Source organism: Lissotriton helveticus, chromosome 1_1 (assembly GCF_964261635.1).
Source record: "Lissotriton helveticus chromosome 1_1, aLisHel1.1, whole genome shotgun sequence".
Classification (NCBI taxonomy): domain Eukaryota; kingdom Metazoa; phylum Chordata; class Amphibia; order Caudata; family Salamandridae; genus Lissotriton; species Lissotriton helveticus.
This window is the reverse complement of record NC_136057.1, coordinates 1,349,943,968-1,349,967,804: the sequence shown is the minus strand read 5'-3', so window position 1 is coordinate 1,349,967,804 and position 23,837 is coordinate 1,349,943,968. Positions and strand designations below refer to the sequence as shown.

The window sequence follows — 23,837 nt, the reverse complement described above, 5'->3', positions numbered from 1 at the left end:
AGAGAAAGAGATACCATTCCTCATTCATCCTAAATTCCAGGTACAGAACTGAATAACCCCTCCTAGAGAATTCTTTAGTTATTCACTTGGCAAAAACAAACTTAACTTAAACTGTAACTTTCTATTCCCGCCCACGCATTAGACTTAGGTCAGGTACACGGGGTAGGCGTATTTAGAAACACCAGTTGAGTACGTTTAGTCAAATGTATATGTGTATGTAAATATATTTTAATCATTTTTAAACATCATATGGCTCAGAAACCATATCAATGTTTTTACAGTATTATTTTATACTATTGCTTCTAATGTATGCACTTTACTTAACTATAAGTATTGCAATAATATCGATCCATTTCTCATGTATGAGAAAAGAGACTGATCAATAAATAACACCTTTTATTGAACACGCCCGTCTCTTCCTTTTCTCTACATTCTGATGAGACTAAGAATGCACGTACTGACTGAGTAAAATAATTGCCTTGTGCTCACACGACTCTTGAGATTGACTCTTGATTAGGGGAGAGCAAAGTTGTCATGTTCTATGGTTGTCAGAAACTAAATCCCTTCTTGTCTAATCAGGGGAGTTAATCCTTCCTTGAACATTCGAGAAAGTTTCTAGCGAACTCTGAGCTTAGCTGGCAAACCCAAAAATTAAGTCTAGTATCGACAGTAGTAGACCTAGTTAACGTCTGGTCTAGGCCTTTACTATTGTAGGTACTATTCCAATGCGCAGAGCCTATTGGGAAAATAGGAGCTACACTACATGGTGCCCAACGCGTTTGGAAAGGGCGATAAAACTAACGTAAGACATTTAGAGTAACTCAGTCGTGCTTTCTCACTCAGACCCCTTTTCCCAAATACTCCAAAGACGTCTGGAGTGGGTGAAAGGTTATTATATCCTCCAAAACCTCGTAGGAGGGAACTCCTATGTATGGTTCTTGGTCTAGTCAACGTTGAAGGATAAAAACAGTTCCAAAATATTGTACATCTAATCTCTGTTTCCATAAAGAAACCTGATCTGCAAAATAACATAATACCATCCGGTCAATCAAATGGCTGACAGTGATGAAGAAAGAGAGGCAGTTAGATTAGCTACTGAACTCGCAGATGCTGATGCTACCATGCAAGCAGCAGACCCGAATATAACACTCATTCCGGTCATTAAAAGGAGATCTATAACCTTAAAACTTATAGAAAATGGACTGACACCTAGAGGTGGTACAGTCATATTCGTAATCGAGGCACACGAATATCGGCAGACAGAGGTATACTATTCATGGATACATTTTCCAGCAGCAAATGCTGTAACAAAGTACTTCCACTATTACAAAGTAGAGGAACCTCCTGAAACATACACTCCTTTCGAGGAGGTGGAAGTACCACTCAAATTCCAAGAGCATTTGCTCTTATTTGATGGCGCCCTAATACATAACAATCACATTACAAGGCTCGGTCCTTTAGGTAGACCAGGAGCAACGTGGCCGGTCTTAGCCGGATACACACCACATCCAGACATCGATAGGATGCCTGCAGCTGAATTATTAACACAGCTGAAACAATTAATAAAAATTCATAGACAATTAGTTCAGTATGTAATGCGGACTTCAACAATTCAGCCAGCGATTAAACTTCCACAGCTGACCCCTCACCAGGGGAACACAAATAAGATCACACCACAGAACATCCAATCCTGCCTAGGTAAAGTTCCAGCTAAACGGGAACAAATACCATTCTGGTTGGCACAGAAAATTACCCAAATAGAGGCGGTGTTTCCTGACACCACCCCATTAGAAAAACACAGGATTCTGACTATATGTCTCCCAATGGGAATCGCACCACACATTGAGGACTGTGACACTTGGGGTACAGTCTTTGCTTCCATCTATACAAAAACGCACGGTGTACCATCCATTTCGGTAATACCAGATGTGCTAAAACAAATTCAAGATGAATACGGTCCAGAACCTGCTTTAACTCTTGGTATGAAATTACTGAAAGACTTCAAGCAGGTCTCGGCTATATTATTAGCCAACATAAAAGGTGAGGCAGCAAACGTGGCGATCCGCCAGAGGTTAAAAGAGACAGATATAGCAGACCAACCAGCTGAAATTGCCAGAATCATAGAAAAATCCTATGAAGAACTAGGCAGAGATAGTCTAGGTGGAATACCAGTAAAACCGCAACTGACTACAAGTCCAGAAAAAATGTTTTTTAATAATAATAATAATTCACCAAAAAAGAACTGGGATGGAAACAAACAATCCAATCCCAAAGAAAAGAAATTCCAGTCAAGAGGAAGGTCTCCTAGGCGAAGAGAGAAATCTCCAAACCCGAGACAAAGGTCACCCCAGAGTGACCCCTCTGGGAATAGATATAACCTTAGAAATAGGGATAATATTAAAAAACCTGATAGATATCAAGACATTGATACACGTCCCTCTCAATCTTTTCAGAATTCCTCGCAGAAATCGGAAAGAAGAGGACGATCAGAAGAGCACGCCAAGTCCAAAGACAAGGAACCTGCTCAACTGAAAAAGAAATTACAATTTCCAAAAAAGAAGGTAGCCAGTATCAAGGTAGTTAACAATGCCGAGAATACTGAGGACACAACTGAAAAACGGAGAATGGGCTCAGACAATGCTAGACAGCGCAGCAGAGGTGAGCATAGCTCGCAAAGTCCTTATGAATCATCTGGAGACAGTGGACACGAATGAATACCTTCAAGTGGAAACTGCAGATACCAGAGTTAGCAAGCCCCACAAAATATACGAGATAACATTACGTATAGAGGGAGATAAGACTAGGAAAATAAGGGGACTATTTTGGGATAACCTCTCCAAGGGCTATGACATCCTTCTAGCTGAAAAAGACTGGCCACCAGAGTTTGTCAGGGAGTGCCCTCATGGCGAAGAAGTAATTATGCCTGCCTTCTCGAATCAAATGCCGATTCATAAAAAATATACACTTGCTAGAAAGTGGGCAGTGGCCTTAGCACCTGCTTTATATAAAAATCATGTAGGATGGGATGAGGATTCTCCTCCTCACAAAATCCAGTTAAAATCACAACCAACTGCACAAAGGCAGTACCCAATTAAGCAAGAAGCTAAAAAACAAGTAAATGAAATACTAGATCAGCTAGAATACCAGGGGGTGATTGAAACTTGCACCTCACAAATGAACAATCCTTTGTTTCCGGTCTCCAAACCAGACAATTCATATCGCCTAGTTTTGGATTACCGACACCTTAACACATGTTGCAAAACTTTTGCAGTGCAAAACTCACACAGTGCTGCACTAATGAATAACATAGTGCGCAAAAAATACAAAACTACCTTGGACATCTCCAACGGATTCTTTTGTCAAAACATAGCACCAGAGAGCAGATATTTAACTGCATTCTCAGTAAATGGCACTCAAAAACAATTCTGTCGGTTAGCCCAGGGGTACAAGAACAGCCCGGGGGTATTCTCAGCGAGAGTAACAGAATTACTACAACTATATGATGATGAAGCATTATCTTATGTTGATGACATTTACTTAACAGATGATGACTTGGAGACTCACTTGAAAAGAGTGAACACCATAATACTTGGTTTCGCTGCAGAGGGTTACAAATTCAACTTCAAAAAATCCAGAATTGCCCATCTGACGGTCCTATTCTTAGGATATGAGATATCAAGTGAAGGCAAAAGCCTGGCAGACAATTTCCTAGAGAAATGTGCCGTAATCCAAGCTCCTAAAACACTAAAAAACTTACAGTCAATTCTAGGCTTCCTAAATTTCGGAAGAACATACATTGCAAATTACGCAGAAAGGGTCAAACCCCTTTATGATCTAATTAAACCAGACTTTAAAAGATCCAGTTGGACTCAAGCACACACAGAAATTTTGAGATCCTTACAAACAGACATGCTAATTAAAACAAAATTAGAAACACGTGATAACACACGCAACCTTGTGATCCGAGTCATCCCAGGGAGATGTGGATTCACATACCTAACCTCTAATGAGGGGGAAAAGGTACCAATTGCATTCAAATCACACTTGTACACTAAGGCTGAAATGAAATTTAGCCCAACGGAAAAAATTCTTACAGCAACACAGACAGCTATAGCAAAAGAACGAGCCCTGGCGCAAGGTAAACGAATAATAATCGTGACACCGATACCAGCCCTAGAAGCTGTAACAAAAGCGAGCATTCCAAATGCTAAAGCACTCCATCCGAGATGGATACAATGGGCTAACTCTCTTGCTGCAACAGACGTGGTGTACGAATTTGATCCTTACTTAAAAACACAAGAATTTCTACAATATGAATTTGAATGTCCTCTGCCAACCGAAATTCTGCCTCTAGACCAATACGGCTGTATAATATATACAGACGGATCAGCACAACCCGCAGTAGGGGGTAAACAAGCTTACAGTGCTGCGTGCGCGATTGTTAAAGGTCGTTGGCACGAAGGGAAATTTAAACCAACCCTAACTAAAACACAATCTCTAGGAGATTGCACAGCTCAGCGAGCTGAACTACTAGCATTCAAGATGGCGCTTGAAAATACCGATCGAGAATTCCCCACACTCATAGTGTGCGATTCGTATTATTGCGTTCAATCTTACAATGAATACTTGCAGATCTGGCTTCAAAACGGTTTCAAGGATGCGAAAGGTGGCACAATCAAGCATAAAATGCTATGGGAACAGGTAGCTCTTTTACAAAAAGAACTACCAAAGACTCACGTGATGCATACACTGAGTCATCAACGTGATGGCGTTCACGTTGCAGGGAATTCATTGGCTGATGAGGCCGCGAAGGCAGCTGTGCAAACGGCTTCCGTAGCGGCCGTCACCCGGTCAAAAACAAAAATAGACAGCGAAATATTACAAGCTGTCAGCGCTTCAGAAAAGGATTCGATAGAACCACTCCCTAAAGGCTTTCCAGTAAAATACTCATACATAACTGATGAAAACAATGTTCCTTTTGCTCAAATCCCTGGAGTGGGGGATAGGGCAATTCCAAACATGGAACACAGATTAGGACTAATAATAGCGGCACACGAAGGGCTTGCTTCTACCCATGCTGGCGTCTCAGCCACAGTATCATTATTAAAACAGAGATACTGGTGGCCACAAATGAGAAGACAAACAAGGAACTATGTTCTAGCATGTGAAATATGTCAAAAAATGAAAGTATCAACTGTGAGACGTCCAGCGCAGACGCCCCTTCTAATCTCGGATAAACCATTAGCCTGTGTTTATCTAGACCACTGCGGTCCCTTACAAAGGGATGGTAACTATAAATATATCTTGGTCGCAGTGGACTCATGCACGAGATTCATATGGATGTGGCCCCAGCGAACGGCTGACGCCAGAACTGTTATAAAAGATTTGCGGGTCTTTATCGGCACATACGCAATTGGCATTCTGCATTCGGACAATGGTCCTGCTTTTAGCTCTCGGGCTTATAAGGAGGCCATGGTCAGCATGGGCGTGCAATTGCGGTACTCTTGTCCATTTCACCCTGAGGGGAACGGAATTGTTGAAAGAAAAAACCGTGACATAAAGCAATCTATAACGGCAAAGGTATTAGGTTCGGGAGCTGGGTGGGTCAAACATCTAATAAGTGTCCAACGTAGTCTAAATAACTTGCCAAGAAATTCTCTGAAGGGATTCAGTCCGTACGAATTATTATTCGGAACTAGGATGTTGATCTCTGACCTTGATAGTCAGACTTCAGTGGTAATAGAAAAAACCTTTGATGTCAAAGACCGTTTGGCTATTTTGCAGGACTTAAACAAAACAAGAAAAGACCTGAGCAACATAAAGTTGAAACAACAGCCAACAACCACTGAAGAATCACCACCTGTCCCAGCAAGACCTGTCTGGATTCCAAAAGTCGGGGATCTAGTCAGGGATAAAATCGCGGTAAAGAAGGAATTTGGGCCTTCTTACAGAAAAGCAGTTCCTGTCTTGTCTGTCAACGGGACAAGATCAGTTGTACTACCGCCACTTGCTGGAAAAAAGGAGAACCGAGTTGTATCCATCGACCTGGTAAAACCACAACATGTGGCCGATAACAAACGGTAGGCCAAGTGGACTCCCAATAAGTAGCAGAACACCAAGGTTTGCTACCAGTACAGAGGTCCTAACAAAGAGGCTAATCACATTCGAAACGCCTACAGAAGAACAACAAGGACTATGCAACAATGCAATAGAACTCAGACCTCTGAAAACCCAAATAAAGACATTTAGCAGAGACACACCAATCTACAATGAAGTTCCAAGTGAAAATGCAAGAAACAAAAATCCTGAACCAATTGGAACAATTGACAGAACTGCATCTGGTTACTTCATCAACTTCGATGATTCCTCTGAAGGTTTCAGCGAACAAAAGACACAGCCATCATCAAAATCCTTTAAAGACAAAGCTAAGGAACTTTTGAAACAACTGAAAGAAACATATCTGATTTCTCCATGGATTGAATTTTGGGTGGGTTTTGGTGCATTTATCCTCATACTTTGGCTCATCATGGTATTTACCTTGGGACGCTTCATTGAGGGAAAATATGCTAAAATGGACACAGCAAGTCAGAACATCAACTTGGTCCTCAAACCACACACATCTTCACACGTCGAGAAAAGAGAACTTTCTTCAGAACTTTCTTCAGCCAACTTCACAGCAATTCCAATACCTGGTGGGGTAGCCTGGGACAACACTGACTATGAAATTTATGGTCCGGTCGAGATCCTGAAATATCCACACCAAATCAAGATCTCCTTGAGTGACTTTGCAAAACCAAACTCATTTGCTGATGATTGGGACTTTGAAAGTATAAACAATATGATGTCTGACTTAGTAATGTCTGCTAAATTTACAAAACATGATTATTTGCAAGGTTCTACAAATTATGATAGTATGTACTGCTACAACCATTATGGTAACCATTTCCTGCATAAATCTGCACAACCTAGAAATGTTTTAAATTATAATCAATGGGAACATTGTGCTACACCTCCAAAAGGGAGCTCTAGAACCGTTTATGACAAATATTCATACTTTCAAGGTTTTAACACTAGTAATGCTGAAACATTTTATTATAAATTGTCAAACAAGACAGGGATGAAAACCATGATAACCAACACAAAATTGATATATTCAGATTCATTCTTTGAAAAAATGAATACTTTTGGATTTGATTATTGGGACAAAAATGTTGATTTGAAAAGTGTTTGGGGTACAAAAGAATGGCAAGTACAGGGTTTAGAAGCTTTGTTTAGAGCCTGCATGATCCCAGAACAAATGATATTTTTAAATGACACTGTTCAACAAACCACCTGTCTTGGCTTAGCCAAAATCAAAGATTTAAATAACCTGTCTATTCCAAAGCCAACAATGTTTAGCAATAACTCTGATACAGATGAAGAAATAGACATAAACCATATACTTAACCAAAACAGAACACATCCTGATTGGAAACAATGGTTGATCTGGCCCACAGATACAAATAACTGTCAAGATAGATTCCTGAATAAAACACAGGGTTTCAAAATGACCAGGCCAGACCCTAGATATCCTCAAAGACATCACCCAGGGATAATAACAACCTACAGTGTGGGTAAATTATGCCTTCAATGGCTACAAACTTCCACACTGCCTGAAATTAAGCAACACCTAACTTTACTTACTGATGGTGCTGACTTGCATGATTTCATAATGGGACCACGCAAACAGCGTCAAAAGCGTTTCATAGCAGCCTCTGTATATGCAGCATACAATGAGGCCTGGAAGGTTACTCAAATTGAAACAGCAGAGAGAATACGTGAAATTGATCGTATTAATTTGGAAAAATCACTTTCTGTAGTGGACAATGGGTTAATGACTCTGTCCTCCAGAATATTTTCATTGGACAGCATTGTGTCTTCAGCAATCGATATATTATCGCAAGACTTACTGTTATTACAACACGGTCAGTCACAATTGCGTTCTATTGTACAGCTTGGCTGGACGTTACAAAATCTGCGTTCAGGCTATGTGCCTTGGCGTTTAATCAACACAACGTCACTATTCCAAATCTTTAACCTTACTGATAGACAAATCGGTATGGCGCAGAAGGGTGCTGATTATACAATCTTGAGCATTGAAAAACTAGAAAGATTACCAATGACAATGTCAGAACGACCTGTCAGTGAATGGATAATCCACGGAATCATAAATATTCCAATCTCAACCTTCAGGTTTCAATACTGCCAAAAATATATACAGGCTGGCATGTACGAGAAATTGGGAAAGGGGTACCTTAAAACAACTTGGAACCTGCCCTATTCACATGCATGTGTCAGTAACAAAGGACAGAAAGTGTTTCTTAGTGGCAACAATTGTGCTATGTCACTAAGCGGCACGCTTCTGTGTAACGGTATTAGTTTGCACGGAGCCTGTGAAGGGAATTCATACAACCTTTCATGTCACCAGCAAGGCGCACCTGCAACTGAAATAGAACCATTCTTTCAAAGACTCTATAATGGGAGTTACATTCTTATTGTAGACCGCAGATGTTGTAGTCTTATGCCCGGGACTCCTTATCTCGTCACTACGACGGCGAAGGTCAAGTGCTGTGGACGTTCTTTGTTCCCCAGCTCCTTTCCAGACAGGGAGGCAAGGGCATGGCCCGGTTTGAAAATTACTTCTATTCGAATAGACACTTTAAGCAGAATGAAAACAGTGCTTCTTCAGACGCCTACAAGGCTCACGTCATCTAAAGAAACGTATGATCTACAAGTCGCAAGGACGACTGCAGAGATACATACATTATTATCAACTAATTCCCCCGTACATTTCGCGGAAATCCTGAGCGAAATCTTAAATATTTCTGATACCACTGGGGTCTCAAAGGTATTTAAGACAGTATTTTCGATGGCATTAACACCATTCAAAGCCATACTGGGTATTTTTCCAGATTTCGTCCATTCGATTTTTGGCGGACTTCCCCTGATCCTGGGACTAATTGCAGGAATCCTATTCCTAGTCCTTATTTTTCGTTATGGCAACCCATGTCACAGATCAAACTCTCGCGACAATGGAAGATACGATCCTAGCCATTGGATACCGGGACCGGATATCAAAAATCCTGGGACTCTCCCGGCTTAGAGACCTAAACATGACTTGGTTTCTATCATTTCGACCAATGTGGCAAAGGTGTGTTTTACCTGTACTAAGGTGTCTGCTATGCGGAGAAGAATGCGTGTTAGACACCTGTCTGACGCTACAATCGGATGCGCCGGTGGATGCAGATACACTGTTGGTTCCTACCAAGGTTCACGCACTGTGCTGCCCTCAAAGGCTGCCAATTCTGATGACGGCATTCCTGGAATCTTCACCACTACGATTGAAGGGTAGTGAAGTTCGAGATGAAAGCAGCATCGAACAGGTACGACCTTCTGTCAGCAATGCAAATCAGAATGTCAATGGAGACAATCATGCGCATGAATGCATGGTTACACCTATTTCCGACTTAGTGGAACTTTCCCATGAAGCTGTTGACAGTTTTTTCGAAAGCCTGAATGATATGATGTTCTCTCCGGAACAGAAATAGAGACTTTTGAGTAAACTCGCACACGGCGTTCCCTGAATTCGGCCTTCAACCTTTAAAAATAAAGTCACATGAACAATTACAATCCAGTTCACGGACAGCAACTTTTTTCAGCAAGCCCTTAAAATATTTTTCTATATATTTTTTCCCCGGGACACTGATCTTCTGCTTAAAGTAAGAAACTATTCCTAGAGAACTAAGATTTCTATTTTAGATACTTTATATAGACTTTAGCTGCCCGCTGGTATGTTCACAAATATATTATTATGTGATGAAATGGTCTCGACCTTCCTTTCTGTATAGCTATATTAAGAGCCATTTCATGTGTATTTCTCATATACTAAAAAGCAATAATGCATAACAATGCGTGTTTACTTTTGCATTTAATTCATAGCTTAAGTGCATACAATATATATGACTGCAATTTGTCAGTATATTTGAAAATTTCAAAATGCATTTATGTATTTTGGGGTGGTAAGGTATACACTATACTCTATAGTATGTTGTACTATGTTATACTATGCATAGATTAGTAGATATGACCATAGTTAGCGTGGAGTGGGTGTCGTGTATTTCTATAGGTTCTGAATCGATCCCCCTATTCCTGACCCTATTCTGGTTAAACTACCTAGCTAGTTAACTAACAGTCAGCCCATGAGGCAATAAATCCCCCATGATGCGGATACCGTTATCTGACGCAGTCACACTACGGCACAGGAACGTGTTATCTGATTAGGTCATAACGCTTGAGATCTAATTAGACAAGCGACATTCCTCCAGCCCCTGATAAGGCATACGACGTTCTCATAACAAATCAAACCTATGACAACCTGGATAATCCGTGCGGCCATTGTTTTGATTTCACCGAGAACTTTAGTAAAGAATGTGCTAACGAGCAAGTCGTATGACATCTTTATTGACGTACCTATGTCCATCCTTACGTCAATCCCGGCACCTTTAAGGTATAAATATTGCCGACCTTGCCCTATGCACACACACGCGTGGTGACAAGACGGAGCAGCCATACTTGCCGAAGCCGAGAGCAGAAGCAGACCCCGCAGGCAGCAGCCCCGCCTTCCTGACGCGCTGAGAGACGCGCTGCTATCTCAAGCCGAGAGACCCAGCACCGGCGCTTCCGGGTAGCCCTCGCAGGCAGCCTGGAATATCGAGAGCAGAGAAAGAGATACCATTCCTCATTCATCCTAAATTCCAGGTACAGAACTGAATAACCCCTCCTAGAGAATTCTTTAGTTATTCACTTGGCAAAAACAAACTTAACTTAAACTGTAACTTTCTATTCCCGCCCACGCATTAGACTTAGGTCAGGTACACGGGGTAGGCGTATTTAGAAACACCAGTTGAGTACGTTTAGTCAAATGTATATGTGTATGTAAATATATTTTAATCATTTTTAAACATCATATGGCTCAGAAACCATATCAATGTTTTTACAGTATTATTTTATACTATTGCTTCTAATGTATGCACTTTACTTAACTATAAGTATTGCAATAATATCGATCCATTTCTCATGTATGAGAAAAGAGACTGATCAATAAATAACACCTTTTATTGAACACGCCCGTCTCTTCCTTTTCTCTACATTCTGATGAGACTAAGAATGCACGTACTGACTGAGTAAAATAATTGCCTTGTGCTCACACGACTCTTGAGATTGACTCTTGATTAGGGGAGAGCAAAGTTGTCATGTTCTATGGTTGTCAGAAACTAAATCCCTTCTTGTCTAATCAGGGGAGTTAATCCTTCCTTGAACATTCGAGAAAGTTTCTAGCGAACTCTGAGCTTAGCTGGCAAACCCAAAAATTAAGTCTAGTATCGACAGTAGTAGACCTAGTTAACGTCTGGTCTAGGCCTTTACTATTGTAGGTACTATTCCAATGCGCAGAGCCTATTGGGAAAATAGGAGCTACACTACAAAACATCATGATATTTTCATGATACAGATAAAGAAAATACTTTGTTTGCATTGAAAAACACAACCTTCATTTTCAAAGGTAAAAAAGGCAAGATCATAGAGGCAGATTAGCCTAGAGAGGCTGCATATAGAACAATTGGAAAAACTGGTGCCGTGCTTTTAAGACCTCCAGGAACCCCCAGTCTTCCATCATGCACCACAGGTGACAGTTAGGTCAGTTCTTTTGGACCGCGTATAACAATGTAAATATAGCGTGGGTAACAGATACATATATATGTCCATGGTATTCGTCCGGGGAGGAGGGAGGGTTGCTTATGACTTTGATGAGTATACCCTGGAAGAGAACTAGGATTACAGGTAAGTAACTTCTCCTTCTCATCCAGGGGATACTCATCAATAGTCATGAGCACTGAATAGAGAAGCAAGACCATCCCCATACCCTGCGGACGAATACCAGACATCATAACCGGTTTACAGAACATATATTACCCAAACAAATTTCTCAAGGATGCTTGACCAAATTGAGCATCTGCTTGAGTGTCAGAATCAAGGCAGTAATGGCGTGCGAAAGTGTGAACCGAACGCCATGTAGCTGCTTTACAAATTTCCTGAATAGGTACCTTTCTAAGAATCCCTACAATAGCGGCTTTTCCTCTTGTATAATGGGCTCTCGGCTTGCCCGGGAGCTATTTGTGTGCCAGCTAATAGGATGACATGATACATGACACTATCCATCTAGCAATGGACCTTTTTTAGAGGCAGGAAAACCAGTGTTCAATGGGCCATAATTAACAAACAACCTGTCCGCCTTTCGTACAATCTTTGCTTTATCTAGATAAAATTGTAGCACTCTTTTTAGATCGAGAGTGTGCAACGTTCCCTCAGCAGGAGTGACAGGGTTATTAAAGAAGGTAGGAAGAGTGATTGACTGGTTGATGTGAAACTCCGAGACTACCTTGGGAAGGAACCTCTGGTGAGTTGTAAGCACCATTCTGTTCGCGTGAAAAACAAGATAAGGCTCAGAAGAGCACAAAGCTTGTATCTTGCTCACCCTGCGAGCAGATGTGATTGCCACGAGAAAAGCAGTCTTCCAAGAAAGATGTTGTACGGAGGCTTTGTGGATAGGCTCGAATGGGGGACCCATTAACATAGAGAGAACCACATTAAGCTCCCAGGAAGGAGATGGAGACCTAACTGGTGGGTAGACCTTTCTAAAACCCTCCAGGAAATCCTTAACAACTGGCATCTGAAAGAAAGAATTCTGAGTGGGAGACTTTCTATATGCTGTTATCGCTGCCAGGTGAACCTTTATGGAGGAATATTGCAAACCTGCTTTGGCCAAATACAGTAAGTATGGTAACAGTACCCATTCCTGACCTCGAATAAGGTCATGACCCTCAGCAGTACACCACTTGTAAAAAGGCTTCCACTTAAAAGCATAAGACTTTCTTGTAGAAGGTCTCCGAGCCTCCTTCAAGATCTGCATGCAGTCTTGAGAGAGACCTAAATGTCCATATTGGGTGAACTCAGGAGCCATGCTGCTAACCTCAGGGATGGCAGGTTGGGATGGAACACCTTGCCGTCCGCCCTGATCAGCAGATCCGGATGACACGGTAACCTCCTGTGTGGTACTTCAGACAGATGAAGAAGGTCCGGGTACCACCATTGGCGAGGCCAGTCTGGCGCAACCAGGATCTTTTTCGCTTTGGATTCGGACAGTTTTCTGATCACCAGGGAAATGAGGGGGACTGGTGGAAAGGCATAGAGTAATGTCTCTGACCAGTCTATCAACAGAGCATTCCCCCTGGAGCCTGGTTGTGGGTATCTGGAGGCGAAGACGCAGCATTTTGCAAAGAGATTTATGTCTGGTGTTCCCCTGCTGCGAAAGATGTCTTGCGCTACTTCTTGTTTTAGCACCCAGTCATGCGCTTCTGCGAAAAGCCTGCTTAGGCCGTCTGCTTAGGCGTTGAAGAAGCCTGGTAGGTGAACTGCGGAGATCTTTATGTCTCGTGCCAGAAGCCACTTACAAATCGCTTGTGTTTCCAGCGACGGGGTCTGGACCTGGTGTGCCCCCCTGCTTCTTCAGGTAATACATTGTTGTATTGTCTGTCTGAACAAGCAGTGCAGTCGATTTGATGGAAGAGAAAAACGCCTTGAGAGCTCCAGCATGTTTATCTATTATAAGCTTCAGAATTATCTGGTACAGCTGTTCTCTTTCTGACCAGTCCTTTTATCTGCAGGGACCCCATGTGAGCGCCCCATCCCTGAAGGGACGCATCTGTCACCAGAGTCTGTTTGGGAAGCTCCTTGTGAAAGGGAGTTCTTATCAGGAGATGAGACCATCGCATCCACCAACTGATGGAAAGCCGGACAGCTAGAGGTAGGATTACAGTGTCTTCCCAGCGATTGTAAATCTGAGACCATTAATGCTCCAGAGTCTGCTGTAGAAGTCTTATGCGGAGTCTGCCGTTTGGGACCAGAAAAATACACAAGGCCATCGACCCCAGTAGAGATGAAACCTATCGGGCCGTGGGATGTTGCCTCTTCAAGAGGGTCTGACACTTGCGGAGAATGGATGATAGTCTCTCCTCTGAAGGATACATTCTTGAGTTTACCATGTCCAGAGTCGCACCCAGGTAATGTATCCTCTGTGTTGGATTCAGGATGGATTTTTTTTTAAATTGACATGCAGACCCAGCTGAATGCAGTAAGTGAGGTGTTGCTGCAGAAGTGTTGGAGACGCACTTTTGAGAAGCCACTAGTCTAGGTAAGGGTAGACGAAGATTTGTTTCCTTCTCAAGAATGCAGCTACTACTGCCATCCACTTTGAGAAAGTGCGAGGAGCTGATTTCAGTCTGAAAGGCAGGACCCTGAATTGGAAGTGGTCTGACTGGATGCGAAACCTCAGAAATTTCCGATGCTTTTGAGCGATTGGAATGTGAAAATAGGCATCTTGAATATCTATAGAACACATCCAGTCCCCTTGATGTAAGTGCGGGATTATTTAACGTAATGCCAGCATTCTGAACCTCTCTCTCAGAATGAATTTGTTGAGAAGCCTGAGATCTAGTATAGGCCTGAACTCCTTGTTTTGACCTTTCTTTGGGACCCACAAATATCAGGAGTAAATCCCCGGTCGACTTTGGTGCCATGGAACCTCCTCGATGGCCTCCTTCAGGAGTAGAGCGGATACCTCTTCGCTCAGAAGATTGATGTGATGGATGACAGTTTTTTGAGGTGGAATAGCAGGTGGAGGGGACTTGACCCTGATGGAGTAGCCATTCTTTACAATATTGAGCATCTATGGTCAACGACCGAAATAAAGTTATCAAAAAAAATATATTGAGCACCCACTTAACTAGTGTGATTTTGGTCCACTCTTCCAGACAGAAACTGACACTTCCCCCCCCCCACAGGAGTGGGTAACGGAGTTTGGGGAAGCAAGCACTCACTGCTTCTGTTGTTGCTTGGCAGCAGAAGTAGACTGTCTGGAGATCCCTCCTCATCCTCTGCCAGGACGACGCTGGTTGGACTGTGATCTTCCCTGCTGGGAGGACCTTGTAGAAATAAAAGAAGTCTTGAAGACAGCTCTTGTAGTTGTAGTTTATTATTCAAGTTACATCTTAGAGGTTCCAATGTAAGTCTCAATATAAGTTCCTAATATAAGCCCCACTAGGAGCGGCCTCCTGGCTGCTCAGCCCATCTTCTCAAACTGCTATCCCACCAGTACAAACATTCATAACATTCCAAATGACATCCTATAGCTGAATGAATGAATGAATGAATTTATAATTTATACTGCGCTTGAATGCCCATGGGCGTCTAGGCGCTACAGCGGAGGAAGTACCAAAGTGAGAATCAATGCACAAAAAGCCAGGTTTTTATCGGCTTTCTGAAAGAGAGAAGAGTTGTACTGTTCTTTATGGATAAAGGCAGAGTGTTCCACAATTTGACAGTGTGGAAAAAGAAACTACTTCCTCCCCAGCGCACCCTCCTGATTTTAAATACCTGAAGAAGTTTACTCGTGGCAGAATGAAGTGTTCTGTTTGTTTGATACCATAGTAGATGTTGTCTCAGGTAATCAGGTCCAGTCCCCTGGAGGGCTTTGAAGGCCATATTTGGGAAAAAGGGGACCCCTACATAATGTTCCGTTTGCTATTCGTAGGGAGTACATAAACGCTTAGGAAAAGGAGTAAAATAGCAAACTAATGATACTTATAGAGCCCTTATAACATCAAGCGACCATAAATGAATATTTCATGAGACATGATGATATATCCAAACATAAGGCCTTGAATTCTGCTCTTTTTTTTCACCGGCAACCAGTGAAGATGTTTGAGGCCCTGGGACACCGACTGGAACTTGGGGATGTTCAACAGACTCCGGGCGGTGTAATTCTGAACCCGTTGAAGCTTAACAAGATGTTGTTTTTGAAGACCCAAATACAGGGCATTGCCATAGTCCAGTTTAGCTAAGGCAAAAGATGTTACCAGTGTTTTAACAGTAGATGACGGAATATAAGGTTTCACCTTCTGAATCAATTTTAGGGTTAAATGTACTTGGGAGGCAACCTTATTAACTTGAGATTGAAACGTAAGACCGTCATCAAAAATTACTCCCACATTTTTGCCCTTTTTTACTGGGATAGGAGGAGTTCCCATCGACTGAGGCCACCATTTTTCAGACCATATAGAAGAATCTGAGCCCAAAAGAAGCACCTCAGTTTTAATTCCGTTCAACCTTAGGCAGTTTGTACTCATCGAGTGGTCTACAGATGTCATACATTGATTAAAACAGGATGTTGTCTTCTCATATGTGTAAGAACTTTTCGACATTTGAGATTTCAACCTTTTAACTCCTACTGACAGATGGCTAAATTGCCTTGCATATCACCTGGGATAGGAAGCTCGTGCATCACTGTATTTGATGATGCCCTGGCTTGCTTGGAGCATATGGGTGGTTATATTTAATACGTGCAATGTATGTAAAATTCTATTTAAGGGAAGTGAGGAGGGAACTATCCGATTGGTACAATATTACAAGCTTTATGACCTAGCTTATACCACTGGAAGTTGAGTCACTACACTATAAAACAGTGTACATTTGACCTGCCTGGATTTAAATGTTGTGTTATGTTATTCAGCCTTCTTATGTTAATTATTCTTTTTAATTCATATATGGAGTCTCAGTGTAGCCCGCGGGCTGATCACATAATTCATGAGTGGTGATTAATGAGTTCAAATTAAAGCCGCCTACAATTAAACTGTGTTCAAATGTTTAAGGATTATAAAAAAAAATGCATGGAGTTTTATAGTAGCCTAGTTGATAGATTAGTGAGTTAATGTGCACTGATCAATTCATTTTTTTATCAGTAATGATTTTTTGTTTCATAATAAGGGCTCGCTATGAACAAAGTAAATCTGATTGTTCTTATGAGATGCTCTAAAATAAAACCTAACTATGGATTTGACTGTATTTATTTAGTCTGCTGAATTCATACTTTGGTGTGATTTGCATTATGGCTTTTTTACATTTACAATAAATTTTTTAATGTACTTCCTGACACAATGCCCATTGGTTGCGAGATTTCGACTGCTGCTACAGATTACATTGATATAGAAGACAGTTGGTCCTAGACTTATTTATATACAGACACGTTGTAAAAGGCTATTTCAGCAGTACGGGGATTTGTCATGCTGCTCCTGGTGGTGAGAAGAGTGCTACCCTCCACTGCAAATCCTACAAATGACCTCACATCTGTTTCTGCAGATATGAGATAGGTGGCCTATGACCGTGAGACGTGGAAAAGTGGCTAGAGAGAATCCTTAGCTTTCCCTTTACACCATCATGTTACTTATGCTCCTCTAGCTCCCATAGCCAGAATACCTAAGCAAAGATGATAAAGGTGCCACAGCTCTTGCACCACTTTACCAACATCTCCGTCATTCCCCCTCGCTCCTTCTTGCAAGAGCTAAATATTTTATAAAATTCCTTTATCTGGGGTAACAGGCGTTGGAGAGTGGCCCTATCCAAGATGCAGCTACTGGCGGATCGTGGAGGGCTGGGAGCCTACTCCTTTGAGGCATATTTTCTATCCGCACAACTTCAACTGTTGTCCTGCTGGATGGCGGGGCGTCATTTGGCGGGGACTGTCTCGGAGGCGGGGCCTCTGTCCGCGCATGCGCTTTGTCAGTTGCTTCTCCGGGGTACCAGCCCCATGTCGATATATCCATTACAGGTGGCTGTAGCGCACTACTGCATCCTACATCTTCACTGTATTTCCGGTGAAACCCTGCTAATACAGCCCCCTATTACCACTGGCCGGCTTACCGTGAGACGGAGGATACTTCACAGCCCAGGTTATGTGGACCTGGACAAACCACTCACGCCTCGAGGTGGGGGTCCCTGTTCGCAGAGGGCCAGCTTCTCTCATTGGACCAATTAGCGGAGGAGAGCGATCTCCCACAGGGACACTTCCTGCTCCACAGACAAATTGCCTTAAACTGTCGCCAACTCTGGGACTCGTGGGGTCCCCTTTGGACAACACACCCAGTACTCCACACAATACTCCACATGGGCACAGGGAGTCACCTAATCGTTTGGCTCTATAAAGCTACAAGCGACCTCACAGCCACTTTACTTAACCCGCTGTAACGAAGGTGGGAGGAGGACGTGGGCCGCCCACAGCACGATAAAGAATGGAAACACAGGCCTTAGAATACCCAAAGAAAGTGTCTAGGAACTCGTGGTTTAAGAACATACAATTTTTTATGCTACAACGCGCATACCTCACCCCTGCATGGCCTCAGCGCTTTTACCTCGAAACACAGTTCCTCTGCCCATGTTATGTTATGTTATGTTAATTTAACTTCTTTTTTTTTTATAACTTTGTTTATTGGTTTTTACAGCCATACATACAGAAGTAGACAACATTGTCAAATCAAGCAGGAGATCATTTGGGCAAGCATTAATGTAGATTATTTGTTACATATCAACACAGTTCTCCGTATTCCTCCGCATCTCCAATTCCGCCACAGGGGATACACAAGGTTCTCCACGATATTTATTCCACAATGACCATTTCCGGTCCCATTTTTTGGGGCACCCCCTAGCCACAAATACCTCTGTCTCCGCCAGCATGCACCTGTCCAATTCTTTTGCCCACCCGGTAATGAGCGGCGGGTTTGATCTCCCCATCCTCTCGCCAATTACCGTTTAACGTGTATCCCAGTGTTGTGAATTGCTGTTCAATTTCAGTAAGATCCGTCGCCTCCTATATATTAAGAAGTCCCAATTGTGGTGTCAGCACTACCTCCTTTCCCAAGGCCGTCCGCATATGATCTGAGGCTCTCTCCCAAAGTGTACGTATTCTCGGGCAGCTCCACAGAATATTTATTTCTTTTATTTCTTTTGAAAGTGTTATAGAGCGCGAACAAGGTCCTTGCGGATATCAGAGCGCTTTACACACATAGAGGTTATAGGTAGAAGGTGGCCTGCTGTCCACAACCCCTCAAACATAAATCGTCGGGTCTAGAACCTATTTTTGCCACGGTCTTCCCTGTCATATATGACCTATGAAGTATCCTGAGCTGTATGAGCCTAAATTTAAGCATGATGGCCGCTTCTCGAGGGGACATAAGAGCCTCCTGCCAGTCATCATCACTTATCGGGCCCAGGTCCTCTTGCCACCGCTCCCTGAGCTTTGGAAAGGTGTCTGGTGGGTTATTACACAGCTTCTTATATGTGAGGGATATCGCTTTGGAACTCAGAGGTCCGGCTAACAACCAGTCTTCCAATGGAGACGAGTCAGGTATGTCTTCAAGGGATGGAAGAGCCGCCAAGAGCGCGTGTCTAATTTGCAAATACCTATATAACTCTCCCTGAGCCAGACGATATTGGCTCTGAAGCTCCCCAAATGTTAGTATTGCCCCTTTCTTGACCAGATCCTTCACTGCCGAGATCCCCATTAGATCCCACTTGTCGAACCCGGGCTGGTGGCACAACATGCCCAATTTCTGCGTGTACCACAGCAGCGTTACCTTCATAAGAATTCCCGTCCAGCACGGCGGGAACGTACTAGACACCATATGTCCAATGTATGTTGGGTGGGTCCAAAGAATTTCTGTTTGCATTTCCTGTCACTGGTATACAAAGCCCCCAGGTAACCGGAGCTGTCAGTTTGGTATCGGTCGAGAGCATATGCTGGGTTGTCAGGGGGGTGGTACATCCAGTGATTAATGGTCACCAGCTGTGCCGCCCAGTAGTATAGTTGTAGGTCGGGCACTGCTATGCCACTGTCATACCACCCCTTTGTAAGTTTCTTCAGAGCCACCCGGGGGGCCTTTCCATCCCACAGCAGCGTGCTGAGTTCCCCTTCTATTGCCCTAAAGTACGAATTCTGGACTCTGTGTGGGAAGCTGTGCAATACATATAGGAAACGAGGGAGGGCCAGCATCTAAAAGAGTGAAGCTCGAACCACCAATGAGAGATGCAAGGACCTCCAATGCTTCACATCGCACGCAGACGAGCCAACGGGGGGGCCAAGTTGGAGCTATAGAAACAAACCGGATTCGAAGTGACAAAAATCCCCAAATAACAGAACCCTTCCTCTGCCACCGCTATGGTGTACCCAGCTGGAAGCCTGGGAACGTGACCATGCAACATAAATAAGACGGACTTGTAGCAGTTGATCGCGTACCCGGAATATTTCCCGAAATTCGTGAATATGTCAAGTACCACACTAATTGACTTATACGGAGATGCTAAATACAGCAGTATATCGTCTGCATGTAAAAATATATGGTCCTCCACATCCTCCGCCCAGCGCATTCCCCGCAACATCACATCTCTGTGCACCCAGGCCGCGAGGGGCTCCAATAAGAGGGAGAATAGCAGCGGGGATAGCGGGCACCCCTGTCTAGTGCCCCGTTAATTTAACTTCTTAAGCGCAATGGTTGTCCTAGGGTGTCCTGGTGCTGAGCACTGCCTAATTGGTTATTGTGACATAGGGTGACTTATAAAGGGAATAACCAAGTTTTCAGCCCCTTCCTGAAGGAAAGGAGCTCGTTCAGTTGCAACATTCCAGCACATGTTCTGGCACTGCCCCACGATACAATCTTACTAGAGCCCAATACAAGAAACATTACTGGAAATCACAGGGCTCACCGACAGGAATACTTGGGAGACCAGTGCGATCAGGGTGTTCCGTAGACGGAGGCACCTCAAAGTTCAAACACGATTCGCCTTGTTGGCCCTTCTGCTAGAAAAGAGAGGGATCACAATGTACTGGCGTGCCCCCTGGTGACAACCTGGATAGGAGTAGTAGGCAAATGGTGTACAGCAGAAGAGGACGCAATTAGATACGCGGAGGTGCGGGGAGAGTGCAGACACCACATATCCACAGAATGGGCCGCGTTACTACACCAATTCCGTCAACACATGGTCAACGCCCAGCAACCACTGCCACTGTCGGCTGCCATTAAGGCCCGGAGAGGTGACCCACAGCTTGAGATCCCCCAAGGCACCCGAGACAATATAGACTCCCCTGGTTACCACGTAGGCATGCGAACCCTCAGCATCCCCATAAAGGCCGAGACACTTGCAACACACCCAGTCCTGCAATAACCATAGCTCAAACCTCCCCCAAAAAAGTTTTTCGAAGATGCCTGCCGGGAGCACTTCACCCCGGACTAACCTGTTTGTCCCAAGTTCCAACCCCTAGACAGTCCATTTTCGGAGCTGTAAAAAAATATAACAAGGCACTCCACTGCCACGGCAGTGCAATCAACATGCATGTTTACCTCTTTCTCACTTCATCATTATACCTGTACTACAAGTGATGATTTTGTGACATGCATGTGAAATTTGTGTTAATCGCGTGAAAGCAATCATGTAAACTGAACTTTTAATCCTGTTACTTACGCAGAGTACGTCCGGTTCCTCTTGGTAGGAAGAGGGCTCGGCAAGTCCCCGAAGTGTAGGTGGCCCCTCTCCCACAGGCGACTCCCTTCCCTGTGGAAAGGGAAGGAGGGCGAGATGGGGGACTTGGGAGAGTGCACCGGCTGCTGGGAGGTGGGAGTCGTCGGGTTTGAAGACATGGTTCAGGTTATCCACGAAACCAGGGAGGCGGCTGCTGTCAAATATCACGCTGCCACCTAGGAATACAAAAGAAGGAATCTTGAATAGGCCCGAAAAAGCGGTCTGAAAACAAATCAAATGAACCAAGACACATGGGAAATAGGTACACATGTGAAGTAGATATACGTCATTTAATACTGGTATCTATTCCATTTTCAAGCATCTTATTTTCCCACGATCACAACCTAAAGTCAAGTGCAAGAGCCAAGATCAGTACTCATGTCTTCAGGTGCAACGTGCCAGCCTCAGGAACAGCTCTCTTTGGAAATCTACAAGTTATGTTAGGACTTATTTCTTCCTAAGTCAGAACTTAACTTAAACCAAAATGTTTACTCGCTAAACACCATTCCCAGTTGATGCAGACATGCACATTGTGGATGGTAGGCTGGCCCCTAGATGAGGAGATGAGGTGGTGGCTCTGTGTGCCTATGAATGCCTGATGGCCTCGCCCCACCTCTCCATACATTGTAAACTCTGACAGCTGATACTTTCTTCAGATTAGCCTCGAAGGAAGATTTACGATCTCTAGTTAACTGAAACCTACTAAATAATGCATGGCAAGTGGCAGAATAAGTTGAGAGTAACTTACAATTGGCAGACTGTGTAACCTTCTGTAAGCTTGAGTAACTCTGAAGGAATTGGCTGCAAAACCCTGTGCAACTGCCAGTTATTGTGACCTTGAGCAAGTTCAAAGTAACGGACGAGTGACTGTAAGCAATCTTAGAAACTGAAAAATGACAAGAGTTCTAAACTTCAACAAGCTGTGCATAAAATGTGTGACTTTTAACATGCAGTAAGAGAACACTGTGTAGTGTGTGACCCTGACCCGCCTACGTGTAACTAAAAATGGCCAGGCTACGTGACCTTGAGCAAGCTCAGAGTAAATCACAGCTGACAGGCCGTGTGACCTAGTGTCAAACTGGCTGTGCGATCTTGAGCAAGGCATGGGAAACAGACAACAACAATCCATGCGGATTTAATGAAGCGTTGAGCAGGCACCGAGATATTCAAAAGAGACTGCTTCTGAGATCTCGTACAAGTATTGGGTAACTGAAACAAGCATTGGCAAAAGCCAATAGATCTAGCCTTTGAGACGTATTCTTATTGGCTTTGCCAACGCTCTATAGCGTCGGGCTTTGATGTGACTTTGTGCAAGTACTAGGTAAGTGAAAACGGACAGACGGGATGACCTCGCAAGCTGATAGGCGAGGAGACTTTGAACAAGTGCTGAGTAACTGAAAACCCACAAGTGTTGTGACCTTGTGCCAGCTTCTCGGATATAAAGGGTGCCTTCTATCCACAGTCGTCTTTTTTTAAAGCGCTGGTGGCGTCCAGTGCAACAAGGTTTTCTGGCGCCCCCCATGACCGACACATCGGATTCCTTCTCTACCACCTGGCAAAAGTGTCCCTCATCTCTCCATAGCCCCTCTCTCACATACATTTCATTTGTTTTAAAGCACTGGTGGAGGCTGGTTTTACTAATCCACTCAGCTATCCACAAAAATGCAGATCTGTTTTTACAGCAGGCATATTAACCCTCTGGGCTAATTTATGGCGAGTCAAAACTGCCACCAGACAAAACTCGATTTTTCTCTCTCTCTATCAGAAGCGATAATCACAAGAGTTAGCTTAGCATTTTTATTATGCCTAAAAGCTGGACGTACATGGAACTCTGAAGCAGGTGCCTTTCAATCGTAAGTTATGTCTCAACCACAGCGCTGCCCCCCCTTTGCAGGTCAGTGCCCAGTGCGGTCGCACCAGTCGCACTGCCCTGCGTCAGTGGTTACCTCTTGTAGGTCTGACATTGCATAACTTTGCACACTGAGCTGGTTGGAGTAATCTTTCTGTCACGGCCTTACTCTTTTTATATTTATCAACTGAATTGGCTCTATTGACTTAAAACCATGCGCGAGTCAGCTCTGCCGCGCCGTCTCACGTGCCACCTCACGAGCTCATGCAAATTAGTGAGCTGGTCCCATATGTTCAGGAGTCACCAGTAGATGCTGTAGACATGGCCAGGTAGAATTAGATGTAGTTTATTAAGCTCTTAGATGTAGATACAATAAGCCCCACCAGGAGCAGCCTCCTAGCTGCTCAGCCCATCCTCAACTGACAACACTCATGCACCCAAGCATTCCACTCGCACTAACATTCAAACAGGAACACTCACACTGACTGAG

At 43.5% G+C, this 23,837-nt stretch overlaps 1 protein-coding gene across 3 annotated transcripts in view; it reads right to left on the bottom strand.

Annotated features, from left to right (window-relative positions):
* Positions 1 to 23,837, bottom strand: part of CSDC2 (cold shock domain containing C2) — a 197,945-nt gene that overhangs the window by 59,206 nt on the left and 114,902 nt on the right. For all 3 annotated transcript variants that reach the window (XM_078683171.1, XM_078683163.1, XM_078683178.1), the window contains exon 2: positions 21,442 to 21,674. In XM_078683171.1, coding sequence (XP_078539297.1) covers positions 21,442 to 21,617 — 176 coding nt within the window. In that variant the 5' untranslated portion in view covers positions 21,618 to 21,674. The remainder of the gene's footprint in view (positions 1 to 21,441; positions 21,675 to 23,837) is intronic.